At 44.0% G+C, this 18946-nt stretch overlaps 1 protein-coding gene across 1 annotated transcript in view; it reads left to right on the top strand.

The window, feature by feature from the left end:
- The window catches only part of oxct1a (3-oxoacid CoA transferase 1a), a 138113-nt gene that overhangs the window by 67896 nt on the left and 51271 nt on the right, over positions 1 to 18946 (top strand). The window contains exons 8-13 of the mRNA XM_071402553.1: positions 4373 to 4480; positions 4930 to 5044; positions 7152 to 7246; positions 7735 to 7783; positions 7876 to 7948; positions 10484 to 10559. Coding sequence (XP_071258654.1) covers positions 4373 to 4480; positions 4930 to 5044; positions 7152 to 7246; positions 7735 to 7783; positions 7876 to 7948; positions 10484 to 10559 — 516 coding nt within the window. The remainder of the gene's footprint in view (positions 1 to 4372; positions 4481 to 4929; positions 5045 to 7151; positions 7247 to 7734; positions 7784 to 7875; positions 7949 to 10483; positions 10560 to 18946) is intronic.

The following is an 18946-nucleotide window of genomic DNA, read 5'->3' as shown; positions in this document are numbered from 1 at the left end:
AGAGCTCGTATGGGACCAGGTCACAAATAATAATATAATAATAATCAATAACTTTGCTCTTTATTTAACCATCTTACATATACAACTTTATTTGTTCATCAAAAATTGTGAATAACTCACCACAGGTTAATGAGAAGGATGTGCTTGAACAGATGCACATAACTGTGCAATGTTGGGTTGTATTGGAGAGAGTCTCAGTCCACACAGTCTGTGCCTGTATTTAGCTTTCATGCTAGTGAGGGCCGAGAATCCACTCTCACATAGGTACGTGGTTGCAAGGTACGTGGTTGATTCAATTATATTTTCACAGAACCGCTTGTTGCAATTTCAATGAGGCTCTCTTGTTCAGATATTGGTAAGTGGACTGGAGGCAGGGCATGAAAGGGATAACGAATCCAGTTGTTTGTGTCATCCGTTTTGGGAAAGTACCTGCGTAATTGCACACCCAACTCACTCAGGTGCTTCGCTATATCACATTTGACATTGAGTTCATTTGCACACACAAAATCATACAATGATGGAAAGACCTGTGTATTGTCCTTGTTAATGTAGACAGAGAAGAGCTCCAATTTCTTAATCATAGCCTCAATTTTGTCCCGCACATTGAATATAGTTGCGGAGAGTCCCTGTAATCCTGGATTCAGATCATTCAGGCGAGAAAAAACATCACCCTGATAGGCCAGTTGTGTGAGAAACTCTTCATCATGCAAGCGGTCAGACAAGTGAAAATGATGGTCAGTAAATAAAACTTTACGCTCTTGTCAGTACTTTGCCCCTTGATAACCAGCGCACTTCTGTATGTTGTAAAAGCGTTACATGGTCGCTGCCCATATCATTGCATAGTTCAGAAAATACACGAGAGTTCAGGGGCCTTCCTTTAACAAAGTTAACCATTTTCACTGTAGTATCCAAAACGTCTTTCAAGGTGTCAGGTATTTCCTTGGCAGCAAAAGCCTCTCGGTGGATGCTGCAGTGTACGCAAGTGGCGTGGGGAGCAACTGCTTGCACTCGCGTTACCACTCCACTATGTCTTCCTGTCATGGCTTTTGCGCCATCAGTACAGATACCAACACATCTTGACCACCAAAGTCCATTTGATGTCACAAAGCTGCCCAGAACTTTAAAAATATCCTCTCCTGTTGTCCTGGTTTCCAGTGGTTTGCAGAAGAGGTTGTCTTCCTTAATTGATCCCCCAAAAACGGAACGGACATATACCAAGAGCTGTGCCAGGCCCGCCACGTCTGTTGACTCATCCAGCTGTAACGTATAGAATTCACTGGCTTGTATGCGAAGCAGTAATTGCTTCAAAACATCTCCTGCCATGTCACTGATGCATCGTGAAATAGTGTTGTTTGATGAGGTCATTGTCTGTATAGTTTTTTGGGGCCTTTTCCCCCAGCATTGTCCAAGCCATATCCGCAGCAGGAAGTATTAAGCCCTCCACAATAGTATGGGGATTGCCTGTCCTAGCTACTCGGTAGCTCACCATATAAGACGCTTCTAGCTCCTTCTTATTAATGGTATCTGTTGCTTTTATACATGTCTTACTACTCGAAAGTCGTCTTAATTCTCGCTCAATTTTTCAAATTGGCAATGTTTTGTTTCTAAATGTCTGCCCAAGAGTGACGTTTTCATCGAGTTGTGAGATAGTACTTTTGCACATATAACACACTGTGGCTGAGGAAAGGCACTACTCCCAATATAAGTGAACCCCAAATCAATGTAGTTCTCATCATATTTGCGCATCTTCGATGGTCCAACGTCTCTGTTTGTTCGGTGCTTTCCCGGGTAAGGGGGCAGTAGCTCTTCGGCTGCATCAGATTCACAACTGTCATTGTCCATACAACAAATGTAGAATTACCCAGGACAATTTGGCCGGCTGCAATCTTATCGGCTTCTAATTAATTTTATCGTCCAAAGGCCTGCAATTACCTGCTAAGGAAAACCTTGGTGTGTGTGTGTGTCCGTGCTTGCATTCCGTGTGTGTGCATCTGCTTGTGTCAGATGCTGCATCAGCCCTTAGCAAAGTGTCAGTCTCTCATCCCCACCCTTGGCTTCCCTTTCGCACTATCAGAGATTTAACCCAGAGAGAGAACGCGCCTCAATCACTTTACTGCCCTGAACCGCCCGGCTAACCACCAAAGCCCCTGTAGCCATGACAACGCTTAGATGGGATCCTTTCGGCTTTTACCCATTGGCTCGTCTCAGTCAGTCACTGTAGAGTGTGGAGGGAGAGGAAGCTGAGATAAGGAAGGACTCAATTCTATGTGTCTGTAAAGGCCCACCTTTAAAAAAAATATTTAACTAGGCAAGTCAGTTAAGAACAAATTCTTATTCACAATGACGGCCTACCGGGGAACAGTGGGTTAACTGGCCTTGTTCAGGGGCAGAACGACAGATTTTTACCTTGTCAGCTCGGGGATTCGATCCAGCAACCTTTCGGTTACTGTCCCAACGCTCTAACCACTAGGCTACCTGCTGCCCCCTTGTGTGAATGCAATAAATATATAATATCCTCTGTTACATTGGAGTGGAGGATGTAGGGGGAAAGTAGAGGGCTGCAATTTATGTTGTCCCCCTTTCTGTAGAGATCTCTTTTTTTCCTCGTTTCTGCAAGTCGATTTGGCCTACCTCTCCCTCTCTGAAGTGTTTCCCCTCTGAGTCTTTATGAAGAGGGATGATTTCAGCATCGTATTATAAGATTATTGCTCCTGAAAGAGTCCCTGAGCCCCTCTTCCTCTCTCTAGCATTTTCTCTGTCTCCTTTCTCGCTCTCTCTTTCCCCGCTCTCTCTCGCGCTCTCCGTCTCCCCCCCGTCTCTCTCTCTCCCCCCTCTCTCTCTGTCTCTTCCCCCTTCTCTCTCTCCCTCTCTTCCTCTCACTCTCTCTCACCCTCTCTCTCTCTCTCTGTCTCTCTAAAGCTTAGCGAGGGTCTACTTCAGCAGAAAGTGTTGTTGTTATCTCATGCTGCTCTTCATAGGCAACTGGGGTACCATAACAAACAGCACAGGACGATGGGATGAAGGGGTCGGAAAACAATGGGCTCACTCCAAAGATGTTAATATTCTTGCAAAGAGGTTTGGACCCAAAACAGACACTTACTTTTGCAGCACACAACCTTCTATGACAGCTAGCAAACGTTTGCGATTTAACACAAAACAAACGGAATGTGTCAGCTTGTGTTAACGCTCACAAACGAGCCATTTCCCTTGTTGAACGTACTTCTGGTAAATAGAAGTGTGCTGTCCAAAATATCTCTAGTCACCGGGTTCTTTAAAGGAAGAGAGTGTTTACCTTCTGCCTTTTTTACCGAGTCACGTTGACCTCTTTCTTCCTGGGATCAATACCTATTACAATGAATGTCTCATTAAATAACATGGGGAACATATCTCAGGCAGAACCCAGGACACACTCTGGAAGTAATTCATTTAGCAGGAAGCTTTCTGAAAATGTTGCTTAGTAACCAGCCAACTGAGGCTGGTTCATTTTAAAGCTTTTTAATGAGCGTTAGCTATCATCTTTGCTTGTCGTCATAGCTTCTGTTATGTGGCTGGTATGATTGGGGTTTAGATTCCTTGCTAAGTGACACAGTCAGTAATGATGTCTTCACCTCCACATTGTGTAATTCCCTTATGGTTGACACTAATGGATTACTGATGATGATGATCATGGTGGCGATGAAGACAATTGAGATGATTGTGATGCTTCTTGAGACAATTGAGATGATGATTGTGATGCTTCTTGAAGCCCTTGCCAACACCCCTTCTTCAGGCCATACTTGGACCATTCCAAGTCCTTCTAAATCTAATAACATTGGGACAGAGCTTGTAATGTAACACCAGGTTTCTCCTTGTGATGGACAGAACCTGCACCCACCTTCCATCACCTCTGATCCCAGGATCAGGCCCTTTCCCCTGGGCTCGACCTCTCTAAAGGCCCCACTGCCAAGCTGTCGCATGAAAGCAGCTTACTCTAGGCTTGGTGGTTGTCAAAGCTGGAGAAATGAATACAGTGTGGTTCCTGCTCGCCGTTAGCAGATCGAAAAAGAGAGGTTTAAAGACACTCCTCTAAAACTCTGTTTCCACCCTCTATCAGCCGTTAACAAAGACCAGAATGAAAACATTGTACGTTGTATTTTACAAATGTGAATCGATCACAGCGGTTGGAAACAGGGATCGAGGAGTGTGGCTTTAGGTAACCACCTAGGATCAGTGTTTGGAGTGACCAACAACACTCTGTTGATTCATGCTTGATCGTACTGCTTTGCTTTGTCTTGGCCAGGTCGCAGTTGTAAATGAGAACTTGTTCTCAACTAGCTTACCTGGTTAAATAAAGGTGAAATAAAATGCTTCATCCAACTCTATCTGTGTGTAGGTAGAGGAGGTGGTGGATGTGGGGACGTTTGCTGAAGAGGACATCCACGTCCCTAGCATCTACATCCACAGGATCATCACGGGAGGCAGCTACGAGAAGAGGATAGAGGTGGGCCTCCAGACATCTCAGTGGATTCATACTGGGTTGCAAAATTCTCTCTATTTTCTATGAATTATAGACTTCCTGTTATCTTTTGGACTAAGTTGATGTGCAATCAAGTCCTCTCTACCCTGTTCTAGTACCATGAGGAATCAAATGAGTGGCAGTATTACTGTTTAAAAAGGGTTGCAAAAGTTCCAGTAACTTTCCCAAAATTCCCAGGTTTTCCAGAAATCTCTGTTGGAAGATTCCCGAAACTAGGAGGGAATAAGCAGGAAATCTGGAAACCTCCAACCAGGATTTCTGGAAAACCTGGGAATTTGGTGGAAATTTGTTTCCACCCACTGTGATCTATAATTCATCACTCCCAAACCTTTCATAGTCCAATATGGAAGTGTGGGTAATCAATTGGTACTAAGCCGAGATGACTGAATTGTCTCTCTCTCTCCGCTCTTCAGAGGCGTACAGTGCAGAAGGCCCAAGCAGAGAAGCCAAAACCAAAGAAGGACTCTGACATCGTACGAGAGAGGATCATTCGCCGGGCAGCTCTGGAGTTTGAGGATGGGATGTATGGTATCCTTGAACGTGAAATGGGAGTTGACTGAACAAATCATCATTGATATCTCACCAAAAGGTGGATTAATAGTAAAAGGGTTTAAATGTACTACTATATTGGTGATGCCCTATGTACAGTTGAAGTCGGAAGTTTACATACACTTTTTCACAATTACTGACATTTAATCCTAGTAAAAATTCCCTGTCTTCGGTCAGTTAGGATCACAACTTTATTTTAAGAATGTGAAATGTCAGAATAATAGTAGAGAGAATGATTTTCTTCAGCTTTTAATTTTTTCATCACATTCCCTGCTACCAAATACTAATTGAGTGTATTGCCTTTAAATTGTTTAACTTGGGTCAAATGTTTCGGGTAGCCTTCCACAAGCTTCCCACAATAGGTTGGGTGAATTTTGGCCCATTCCTCCTGACAGAGCTGGTGTAACTGAGTCAGGTTTGTAGGCCTCCTTGCTCACACACGCTTTTTCAGTTCTACCCACAAATTTTCTATAGGATTGAGGTCATGGCTTTGTGATGGCCACTCCACTACCTTGACTTTGTTGTCCTTAAGCCATTTTGCCACAACTTTGGAAGTATGCTTGGGGTCATTGTCCATTTGGAAGACCCATTTGCGACCAAGCTTTAACTTCCTGACTGATGTCTTGAGATGTTGTTTCAATATATCCACATCATTTTTTTCCCTCATGATGCCATCTATTTTGTGAAGTGCACCAGTCCCTCCTGCAGCAAAGCACCCCCACAACATGATGCTGCCACCCCCGTGCTTCACGGTTGGGATGGTGTTTTTCGGCTTGCAAGCCTCCCCCTTTTTCCTCCAAACATAACGATGGTCATTATGGCCAAACAGTTCTATTTTTGTTTCATCAGACCAGAGGACATTTCTCCAAAAAGTACGATCTTTGTCCCCATGTATAATTGCAAACCGTAGTCTGGCTTTTTTATGGCGGTTTTGGAGCAGTGGCTTCTTCCTTGCTGAGCGGCCTTTCAGGTTATGTCGATATAGGACTCGTTTTACTGTGGATATAGATACTTTTGTACCTGTTTCCTCCAGCATATTCACAAGGTCCTTTGCTGTTGTTCTGGGATTGATTTGCACTTTTCTCACCAAAGTATGTTAATCTCTAGGAGACAGAACACGTCTCCTTCCTGAGCAGATTTGTACAGATGATCGGGGTACCTTCAGGTGTTTGGAAATTGCTCCCAAGGATGAACCAGATGTGTGGATGTCTACAATTTCTGGGGTCTTGGCTGATTTCTTTAGAGTTTCCCTTGATGTCAAGCAAAGAGGCACTGAATTTGAAGGTAGGCCTTGAAATACATCCTCAGGTACACCTCCAATTGACTCAAATGATGTCAATTAGCCTATCAGAAGCTTCTAAAGCCATGACATAATTTTCTGGAATTGTCCAAGCTGTTTAAAGGCACAGTCAACTTAGTGCATGTAAACTTTTGACCCACTGGAATTGTGATACAGTGAAATAATCTGTCTGTAAACAATTGTTGGAAAAATGACTTGTGTCATGCACAAAGTAGATGTCCTAACCGACTTGCCAAACTATATTTTGTTAACAATACATTTGTGGAGTGGTTGAAAAACAAGTTTGAATGACTCCAACCTAAGTGTATGTAAACTTCCCAACTTCAACTGTACATAGACATGGAATCACTGGTCATTTTAATAATGGAACACTAGTCACTTTAATAGTGTTTACATGCTGCTTTACTCATTTCATATGTATATACTGTATTCTACTGTATTTTAGTCAATGCCACTCCGACATCGCTCGTCCTAATATTTATTATATTTCTTAATTCCATTCTTTATCTTTTCGATTTGTGTGTATTGTTGTGAATTGTTAGATACTCCTCCACTGTTGGAGCTAGGAATACAAGCATTTCGCTACACCTGCAATAACATCTGCTAAATATGTGTATGTGACCAATACAATTTGATTTAAAATTGGGAAATTTCATTATCTTTGACAAACCGACCCTATCAGTTAACCCAGGTTTTGGCATCGGTAGTGCAGAATCAGATGAGATCAGGGTACTAGTATGTCTTTCATGTATTCAGTGTGTGTTCTTTAACGTTAACCCCTGTCAGCTAACCTGGGCATTGGCATCCCCATGCTGGCCAGCAACTTCATCCAACCTGACATAACTGTCCACCTGCAAAGCGAGAACGGCATCCTGGGATTGGTAAAAAGCTCATTTAAATCCCTCTCACTGTAAAACCATACTAACATGGTTTGACAACAGGTGTTGGGACTGACGTTTGAAACGTGCCGGATTCTTAACCCAACGTTGTGGACCTTGCGACCATCTGCCTTCTTTTTCCTCCATCCATTATTTGTATACACAGCTGTGGGCTGTGTTAACAAAGACTGCCGCTCCACCAAGCCTTTCACATCAATTCTGTTGTCAGAGAAATTTCCGCAGAAATATGCCAATGCCTCATTTGTGAGAATGTTCCCCCAATTATGAATGTCAGGTTAAGAGATGTGATGTCAGAAGCTCTCTTTTTCCCCTCCCCTCCTCCTCCTCCTCCTCCTCCTTTTATAGTGCTGTAAAGAAACAAGGACTGTTCCTTTGTTGAAGGGAGAGAAAATATGTGTGTTTGTGTGTGGTTATGGTGCTTAGAGACCGGATGTGTGTCATTGTGTGATGAATGTGTGTGTTCTGTGTAGGGCCCCTACCCCACAGAAGACGAAGTGGATGCTGACCTCATTAACGCCGGTAAGTGATGTTGCCTCACACACACACACACGAAACGAAACAAACTATCCCGTTTATGAGAGATGTTGACATTTCCCCCTGTGTTTGTGCAGGTAAAGAAACGGTGACTGTGCTTCCAGGAGCTTCCTACTTCTCCAGTGATGAATCGTTTGCCATGATCAGAGGGTAACGACAGTATAACTGATTTATTTCTGTTTGAAGTCATCGAGACAGAGGGCTCTGTGTTTTTGTTTGTGCGTTATAGTCAAACTCTAGGGGGCTAGGTTAGGGCTGAATGATCGGGTAACTGTTTAGGCTAAGGGTGATCAGGAGGGAAAGTGTAGGGATGAGGGGGCAGGAAGTTTGTGTGTGTGTGTCGTGTGGGTGGGTGAGCGGGCGCATGTTGGGGTTGTCTCTAAAAGTAGTGGTTGTCTGACCATTATTGACAAGATGTGGATGCCATGAAGCATAATGACCCTTTGTGAGACACATGAAGTCCTATTGAATATGGAATCAGAGACTCACCGATCAGGATATTGACACTGAGAAAGAGACACTACGATTAGCTTGGACAGTGCATCTTCAAAAACCTCCCGTTTTCTGTCGAGACCTTGGGATGATATACACAACATGGCCAAAAGTAGGTGGACACCCCTTCAAATTAGTGGATTTGGCTATTTCAGCCACACCCATTGCTGACAGGTATATAAAATTGACCACACCGCCATGCAATCTCCATAGACAAACACTGGCACCGTCATAGGATGCCACCTTTACAAATTTCTGCCCTGCTAGAGTTGCCCCGGTCAACTGTAAGTTCTGTTATTGTGAAGTAGAAATGTCTAGGAGCAACAACGGCTCAGCCGCAAAGTGGTAGGCCACACAAGCTCACAGAACGGGACCGCCGAGTGCTGAAGCGTGTAGAGCGTAAAAATCTTTCTTTGGTTGCAACACTCACTACTGAGTTCCAAACTGCCTCGGGAAGCAACATCAGCACAAGAACTGTTCATCGGGAGCTTCATGAAATGGGTTTCTGATGGCCGAGCAGCCACAAACAAGCCTAAGATCATCATGCGCAATGCCAAGCGTTGGCTGGAGGAGTGGAAATGCGTTCTCTGGAGTAATGAATCACGCTACACCATCTTCCATTCCAACGGACAAATCTGGGTTTGGCGGGAGAACGTTACCTGCCCCAATGCATAGTGCCAATTGTAAAGTTTGGTGGAGGAGAAATAATGGTCCGTGGCTGTTTTTTGTGGTTCGAGCTAGGCCCCTTGTTCCAGTGAAGGGAAGTCGTAATACAATGCCATTCTAGATAAGAAGGCCCTTTCCTGTTTCAGCATGACAACGCCCCCGTGCACGAAGAGATCCATACAGAAATGGTTTGTCGAGATCGGTGCGGAAGAACTTGACTGGCCTGCACAGATCCCTGACCTTAACCCCATCAAACACCTTTGGGATGAATTGGAAAGCCGACTGCGAGCCAGGCCTAATCGCCCAACATCAGTGCCCAACCTCACTAATGCTCTGAATGGCTGAATGGAAGCAAGTCCCCGCAGCAATGTTCCAACATCTAGTGGAAGGCCTTCCCAGATGAGTGGAGGCTGTTTTAGCAGCAAAGGGGGACCAACTCCATATTAATGCCCATGATTTTGGAATGAGATGTTCGACGAGCAGGTGTCCACATACCTTTGGTCATATAGTGTATATTACATAAATAGATGCCGGGTGAGCTCAACAAAACTGCCATGAAACCATGAAATGCTGCTTAACAACCATGGCCAAGCCCTGATTTGTAAGCCTTGTATATTAGCTGTTAGCTATTGTTGACCATGCAGCTCGGCAAAAGCGATGGCGATAATTCACGGGTTGATATTGATTTCTGGATCAGCTGAGACTCGGCCCACCCACCCTATAGAAGTAGATCTGTTTGTCCACCCGTGGAAATCCAATAAGATTCATAAATGCAGAGGGCTAATGGCCAATGTGCCAGAAACCGCACAAAGACATGGCTCATACACACACACACAGACACACACACTGGTCATAGTGAGTCATTGCACTGCAGTGTCTATGCTCTGATTTTACAGGGTATCTGTCTGTGCCCTTCCCTCCCACTGACTCACTAACGCGCACACACACACACAAACAGAGAGAGAGAGAGAGACGCATACACACTTTCCCTCTTAGATCTGAGCATGGTGCCACTGGTGTCAAAAGTTGATCCGGTGAAGGTGACGTATACAGTTTTGGGTGGGTTTCAGCAAAGATTTCTGAAACGCATTGGCCTGTCGTTGTGCGTGTAGCTCAGGTCTCTCCCTGTGGCACAATGTCTCATTGTCTTGTCTCAGAGTTGAGGTGAAGGCGAGGGAACATGGCTATTCTAATAGGCTGCCACCTGTCTGATTACACCAGCTGTCCTATTACCAGAGTTACAAATTGAAACCATCCTCCTCCTCACCCCTCCCACACAGAGTTAATTAGAATGTCTTCATAGTTTAATAGCACATGTTTAATCATGTGGAACAACCCAACATCATTCTCTCTCTAACTCAGAACACAGTTGATGTTTCTTATGCCTTCGACAAGGTATCAAACCCTCCTTCTGTCTCCAATTGCCACATTTACCTTGTTGGTGATTGATTGACTGATGGACTGATTGGGTTAGTTAATTGATGTATAGATTGATTGATAAGGTGATTGTTTGTCTTCTCTCTGCAGTGGTCACATCAACTTGACGATGCTGGGAGCCATGCAGGTTTCTAAGATGGGAGACCTGGCCAACTGGATGATCCCGGTACGAACATCACCATAGTTACTATCAGTGTTTCCCCTAGCATGGGTTTAGCAGGATGGGCCCCGCTGCCTCTCTCTGTTATCCCGTCTACAAATGGTTATTCTCTATCCGTGTCAATTATTATTGTTATTATTATTGAACTTATGGTTGTTTACTACCCTGAATGCGGCTTCAGAGGCATTTGCACCCCACTTAAGAAGAAGCTGGCATACTTTACTGTGTGGTACAAGGTCATGGTTCCTCTTCTATTGATGCACAGAGCTACAGCACAGGGAGAGACTTGACTAACACAACCCAACAAAAGATTGTATTTCTTCACTGCTTTTTCGTTTTTTTGGTCTTTCTGACATGGACTGCACACTCCCTCTCTCCACTGCACGCCTCTGTGTGTCGTTACGTTGTAGACAAACATGTACAGTTTACCAAACCAGCGTGCCTCTGGCTCTGCCCCTGCTCCTTGGTCTGCCATTATGACCTGTATTATAATTTCTGACCTATGGGGAGTGGTAATGGAGTGAATGTGTGGTAGGTCAGTTATTACCTGAGGCTGTAGCCACTTCCAGACCCTCAGCCAACCAGATCAAGCAGCGGCGTGAAGACAGAGACTATAGGCTTAATGGAGGTTAGCCACTAGAATCACTGCTCCTAATACAGGGCAGCCTAGCAACACCATCCACAGAGCTACTGAAAGCTGGAGAGGCTGACAGCAGGAACATGCTCAACGCAAATACTGTACATCTGGTATTTATTTGTATTACGCTCAATGCAAATACTGTACGTCTATTTATTTGTATTACGCTCAACGCAAATACTGTACGTCTAGTATTTATTTGTATTACGCCTAACACAAATACTGTACGTCTAGTATTTATTTGTATTTATTAGGGATCCCCATTGCTCTTCCTGGGGTCCAAACACACCAAGTACCCACATTAAATATACAGTTGAAGTCAGAAGTTTACATACACTTAGGTTGGAGTCATTAAAACTCGTTTTTCAACCACTCCACAAATTTCTTGTCAACAAACTATAGTTTTGGCAAGTCAGTTAGGACATCTACTTTGTGCATGACACAAGTAATTTTCCCAACAATTGTTTACAGACAGATTATTTCACTTATAATTCACTGTATCACAATTCCACTGGGTCAGAAGTTTACATACACTAAGTTGACTGTGCCTTTAAACAGCTTGGGAAATTCCAGAAAATTATGTGTTGGCTTTAGAAGCTTTTGATAGGCTTATTGACATCATTTGAGTCAATTGGAGGTGTACCTGTGGATTATCTTGGCCAGGTCGCAGTTGGAAATGAGAACTTGTTCTCAACTGGCCTACCTGGTTATATAAAGGTGAAATAAAAAAAATAAAAAATGTATTTCAAGGCCTACCTTCAAACTCAGTGCCTCCTTGCTTGACATCATGGGAAAATCAAAAGAAATCAGCCAAGACCTCAGAAGAAAAAAAAATTGTAGACACCCACAAGTCTGGTTCATCCTTGGGAGCAATTTGCGAACGCCTGAAGGTACCACGTTCATCTGTACAAACAATAGTACGCAAGTATAAACCCCATGGGACCGCGCAGCCGTCTTACCGCTCAGGAAGGAGGCGCGTTCTGTCTCTTAGAGATGAACGTACTTTGGAGCGAAAAGTGCAAATCAATCCCAGAACAACAGCAAAGGACCTTATGAAGATGCTGGTGGAAACGGGTACAAAAGTATCTATATCCACAGTAAAACGAGTCCTATATCGACATAACCTGAAAGGCCGCTCAGCAAGGAAGAAGCCACTGCTCCAAAACCGCCATGAAAAAGCCAGACTACGGTTTGCAATTGCACATTTTATTTTATTTATTTATTTTTTTAATTTTATTTTACCGTTATTTTACCAGGTAAGTTGACTGAGAACACATTCTCATTTGCAGCAACGACCTGGGGAATAGTTACAGGGGAGAGGAGGGGGATGAATGAGCCAATTGTAAACTGGGGATTATTAGGTGACCGTGATGGTTGAGGGCCAGATTGGGAATTTAGCCAGGACACCAGGGTTAACACCCCTACTCTTACGATAAGTGCCATGGGATCTTTAATGACCTCAGAGAGTCAGGACACCCGTTTAACGTCCCATCCGAAAGACGGCACCCTACACAGAGCAGTGTCCCCAATCACTGCCCTGGGGCATTGGGATCTTTGTTTAGACCAGAGGAAAGAGTGCCTCCTACTGGCCCTCCAACACCACTTCCAGCAGCACCTGGTCTCCCATCCAGGGACTGACCAGGACCAACCCTGCTTAGCTTCAGAAGCAAGCCAGCAGTGGTATGCAGGGTGGTATGCTGCTGGCATGGGGACAAAGATCGTACTTTTTGGAGAAATGTCCTCTGGTCTGATGAAACAAAAATAGAACTGTTTGGCCATAATGACCATCGTTATGTTTGGAGGAAAAGGGGGAGGCTTGCAAGCCGAAGAACACCATCCCATACTGTGAAGCATGGGGTGGCAGCATCATGTTGTGGGGGTGTTTTGCTGCAGGAGGAACTGGTGCACTTCACAAAATAGATGGCATGATGAGGGAGGAAAATGATGTGCATATATTGAAGCAACATCTCAAGACATCAGTCAGGAAGTTAAAGCTTGGTCGCAAATGGGTCTTCCAAATGGACAATGACCCCAAGCATTCTTCCAAAGTTGTGGCAAATGGCTTAAGGACAACAAAGTCAAGGTATTGGAGTGGCCATCACAAAGTCCTGACCTCAATCCTATAGAAAATTTGTGGACAGAACTGAAGAAACATATGCGATCAAGGAGGCCTACAAACCTGACTCAGTTACACCAGCTCTGTCAGGAGGAATGGGCCAAAATTCACCCGACCTATTGTAGGAAGCTTGTGGAAGGCTACCCGAAACGTTTGACCGAAGTTAACCAATTTAAAGGCAATGCTACCAAATACTAGTTGAGTGTATGTAAACTTCTGACCCACTGGGAATGTGATGAAAGAAATAAAAGCTGAAATAAATAATTCTCTCTACTATTATTCTGACATTTCACATTCTTAATATAAGGTGGTGATCCTAACTGACCTAAGACAGGGAATTTTTACTAGGATTAAATGTCAGGAATTGTGAAAAACTGAGTTTAAATGTATTGTCTAAGGTGTATGTGAACTTCCAACGTCTACTGTAAAACAAAATATATAACAGTGAACTATGTTTGTACTGAATGAGCTAAAGATAAAATAGTACATCATATAACATCTCTACACCACCACATATCCACAACACAAAATGTTCACTACCACCATACAACAATATCACAATGTGTGCGTCTGCATGTGTCTGTACCTTTTTGTGTGTGTCTTCACTGTCCCTGTTGTTCCATAAGGTGTATTTTCCCCTGCTTTTTAAATCTGATTTTACTGCTTGCATCAGATACCTGATGTGGAATAGAGTTCCATGTAGTCATGTCTCTATGTAGTACTGTGTGCCTCTCATAGTCTGTTCTGGACTTGGGGACTGTGAAGAGACCTCTGGTGGCATGTCTTGTGGGGTATGCATGAGTGTCCGAGCTGTGTGCTAGTAATTTAAACAGACAGCTTGGTACATTCAGCTTGTCAACACCTCTTACAAAAACAAATAATGATGAAGTCAATCTCTCTTCCACTTTGAGCCATGAGAGATTGATATGCATGTCATTAATGTTAGCTCTCCGTGTACTTTAAGGGCCAGCCGTGCTGCCCTGTTCTGAGCCAACTGCAATTTCCCCAAGTCCCTCTTTGTGGTACCTGACCACACTACTGAACAGTAGTCTAGGTGTGACAACTAGAGTCTGTAGGACCTGCCTTGTTGATAGTGTTGTTAAGAAGGCAGAGCAGCGCTTTATTATGGACAGACTTCTCCCCATCTTAGCTACTGTTGTATCAATATGTTTTGACCATGACAGTTTACAATCCAGGGTTACTCCAAGCAGTTTTGTCACCTCAACTTGCTCAATTTCCACATTATTCATTACGAGGCGTAGTTGGGGTTTAGGGTTTAGTGAATGATTTGTCCCAAATACAATGCTTATAGTTTTGGAAATATTTAGGACTAGCTTATTCCTTGCTACCCATTCCAAAACTATCTGCAGCTCTTTGTTAAGTGTAGCAGTAATTCCAGTCGCTGTAGTAGCTGATGTGTATAGTGTTGAGTCATCCGCATACATAGACACACTGGCCTTACATAAGCCAGTGGCATGTCGTTAGTAAAGATTTGAAAAAAGCAAAGGGCCTAAACAGCTACCCTGGGTAATTGCTGATTCTACCGGGATTATGTTTGAGAGGCTTCCATTAAAGAACATCCTCTGTGTTCTGTTAGACAGGTAACTCTTTATCCACATTACTCCAGGGGGTGTAAAGCCATAACATATACGTTTTTCCAGCAGCAGACTATGATCGATAATGTCAAAAGCTGCACTGAAGTTTAACAAGACAGCCCCAACAATCATTTTATCATAAATTTCTCTCAGCCAATCATCAGTCACTTGTGTAAGTACTGTGCTTGTTGAGTGTCCTTCGCTATAAGCGTGCTGAAAGTATGTTGTCAATTTGTTTAATGTGAAATAGCATTGCATCTGGTAAAGCACAATTTTTCCAAGAAGATTACTAAGGGTTGGTAACAGGCTGATTGGTCAGCTATTTGAGCCAGTAAAGGGGGCTTTACTATTCTTGGGTAGTGGAATGACTTTAGCTTCCCTCCAGGCCTAAGGGAACACACTTTCTAGCGGGCTTAAATTGAAGATGTGGCAAATAGGAGTGTCAATATCATCCTCTATTATCCTCAGTCATTTTTCCATCCAGATTTTCAGACCCCGGTGGCTTGTCATTGTTGATTGACAACATAAATTTTTTCACCTCTTCCACACTGACTTTACGGAATTTTCTATCATTTTATGTCATATCTTTATATCATTTATCTTTGTTTCATAGTATAGTTTATTTTTATTTATTTTACTCACATGGTTTCTTAATTTGCAGTACGTTTGCCAGACTTATTGGGCTGCCAGACTTATTTGCCATACCTTTTGCCTAATTCTGCTCAACCATACAATTTTTCAATACCTCATCAATCCAAGGAGATTTGACAGTTTTTACAGTCATTTTCTTAATGGTTGCGTGCTTATTAGTAACTGGGAAAGCAATTTCATAAAAGTGTCAAGGGCAGCGTCTGGTTGCTCCTCATTACACACCACAGACCAGCAAATATTCTTTACATCATCAACATATGAATCACTACAAAACTTATTGTATGACCTCTTACACTATATTAGGCCCAGCCTCTGGAACTTTGGTTTTCCTAGATATGGCTATTATATTGTGATCACTACATGCTATGGATTTGGATACTGCTTTAAAGCAAATTTCTGCAGCATTAGTAAAGATTTGATCAATACATGTTGAGGATTTCACTCCTGTGCTGTTTGTAAATACCCTGGTAGGTTGACTGACAACCTGAACCAGGTTGCAGGCACTGGTTACAGTTTACATTTTTTTCTTGAGTGGGCAGCTTGATGAGAGCCAAATATTTAAATCACCCAGAAAATATACTTCTCTGTTGATATCACATACATTATCAAGCATTACACACATATTATCCAGATACTGACTGTTGGTCAGCATTTGGTGGTCTATAGCAGCTTCCCTCAATAATAGGCTTTAGGTGAGGCAGATGAACCTGTAGCTATATTACTTCAACTGTATTTAACATTAGATCGTCTCTAAGCTTTACAGGAATGTGGTTCTGAATATAGACCGCAACACCACCCCCGTTGGCATTTCTGTCTTTTCGGTAGATGTTATAACCATGTATTGCTACCACTGTATCATCAAAGATATATCTAAGTGAGTTTCAGATATAGTCAGAATATGAATGTCATCTGTTACAAGCAAGTTATTGACTTCATGGACCTTGCTTCTCAGGCTGCATATATTAATATGGGCTATTTTTAGCACTTTTCTGGATTGCTTGATTGTTTTTAATGCTTTACTGGGAGCTTATCAGAAGTAGACTTGCTCGTGTTATTTATATTGGAGCTGATAGTGCAGGGTGAACAAAGTGGTCTTCCTACTAGGACACACCGCCTCAGTGCTAACTGATTACTGCATACAATAGCTGTAGGATCAACGGGTATTCAGGGAATTAGGGGGACATAAATTAAGTTACTTACTTGTGTTTGCCAACGCCCCTAGGATTATGTACATTTGATGCAGCATTATGACAACTCATTGTCACAATGGTAGGGATTAACTGAGCTGGTCTTGGGTCATTGATAAGTTATTGATTCAACGCAGCCTTGAAATGCGTGGACAGAGTCCAGGAGCCAAGATGATTTGGATGGACTCCGTCATTCCTGTAGAGTATCTTCTGTTTCCAGAAGGTGTCAAAGTTATCTATAAAAGTGACTCCAGCAGAGCTACAGTAATCTTTTAGCCAGATGTGTAATGCCAGTAGCCTGCTGAATCTTTCACACCCGCGTCCCAACGATGGTATTGGACCTGAAATGATTGGCAGGTTTTTTTGGAGTCTTTTAATGCTAAAATCAGTTCTTTAAAATACATTTTCAGATGTTCAGAGCCAGCCCTCCTGATGCCGTTTGACCCAACATGGACTACGACTGTGTCAGCTCCCGGCATCTGTCATAAAACAGTCGGAAGCAGCCTTGTGATGTCCCGTACCCGTGCTCCTGGGTAACGCAGGGTTTTTGCCTTGGGAACCGAGATGTTTCTCACCATAGAGCTGCTTATGAAGCACATTGAGCTGATGTTTTTGTTTATGTTCATCAAGTGTTGTATGTTCTGGTCTTTATAATAAGAGAGGTAAAGGGGATAGATGGACAGACATACAGATAGCTGGGGACTGGCAGTATGACATTTTATAAGAACTAAGCAAATACCAGATCTGGGTATAGAAATGGTACAGGGCTCCGGGCAGCCGAGCGGAAATGGAGGAAAACTCGCCTCCCTGCGGACCTGGCATCCTTTCACTCCCTCCTCTCTACATTCTCCTCTTCTGTCTCTGCTGCTAAAGCCAATTTCTACCACTCTAAATTCCAAGCATCTGCCTCTAACCCTAGGAAGCTCTTTGCCACCTTCTCCTCCCTCCTGAATCCTCCTCCCCCCTCCTCCCTCTCTGCTGATGACTTCGTCAACCATTTTGAAAAGAAGGTCGACGACATCCGATCCTCGTTTGCTAAGTCAAACGACACCGCTGGTTCTGCTCACACTGCCCTACCCTGTGCTTTGACCTCTTTCTCCCCTCTCTCTCCAGATGAAATCTCGCGTCTTGTGACGGCCGGCCGCCCAACAACCTGCCCGCTTGACCCTATCCCCTCCTCTCTTCTCCAGACCATTTCCGGAGACCTTCTCCCTTACCTCACCTCGCTCATCAACTCATCCTTGACCGCTGGCTACGTCCCTTCCGTCTTCAAGAGAGCGAGAGTTGCACCCCTTCTGAAAAAACCTACACTCGATCCCTCCGATGTCAACAACTACAGACCAGTATCCCTTCTTTCTTTTCTCTCCAAAACTCTTGAACGTGCCGTCCTTGGCCAGCTCTCCTGCTATCTCTCTCAGAATGACCTTCTTGATCCAAATCAGTCAGGTTTCAAGACTAGTCATTCAACTGAGACTGCTCTTCTCTGTGTCACGGAGGCGCTCCGCACTGCTAAAGCTAACTCTCTCTCCTCTGCTCTCATCCTTCTAGACCTATCGGCTGCCTTTGATACTGTGAACCATCAGATCCTCCTCTCCACCCTCTCCGAGCTGGGCATCTCCGGCGCGGCCCACGCTTGGATTGCGTCCTACCTGACAGGTCGCTCCTACCAGGTGGCGTGGCGAGAATCTGTCTCCGCACCACGTGCTCTCACCACTGGTGTCCCCCAGGGCTCTGTTCTAGGCCCTCTCCTATTCTCGCTATACACCAAGTCACTTGGCTCTGTCATATCCTCACATGGTCTCTCCTATCATTGCTATGCAGACGACACACAATTAATCTTCTCCTTTCCCCCCTCTGATAACCAGGTGGTGAATCGCATCTCTGCATGTCTGGCAGACATATCAGTGTGGATGACGGATCACCACCTCAAGCTGAACCTCGGCAAGACGGAGCTGCTCTTCCTCCCGGGGAAGGACTGCCCGTTCCATGATCTCGCCATCACGGTTGACAACTCCATTGTGTCCTCCTCCCAGAGTGCTAAGAACCTTGGCGTGATCCTGGACAACACCCTGTCGTTCTCAACTAACATCAAGGCGGTGACCCGTTCCTGTAGGTTCATGCTCTACAACATTCGCAGAGTACGACCCTGCCTCACGCAGGAAGCGGCGCAGGTCCTAATCCAGGCACTTGTCATCTCCCGTCTGGAT

This window comes from Salvelinus alpinus, chromosome 5 (assembly GCF_045679555.1).
Source record: "Salvelinus alpinus chromosome 5, SLU_Salpinus.1, whole genome shotgun sequence".
NCBI lineage: Eukaryota > Metazoa > Chordata > Actinopteri > Salmoniformes > Salmonidae > Salvelinus > Salvelinus alpinus.
Note: the sequence above shows the minus strand (reverse complement) of the source record. Positions and strands in the feature narration are given on the sequence as shown.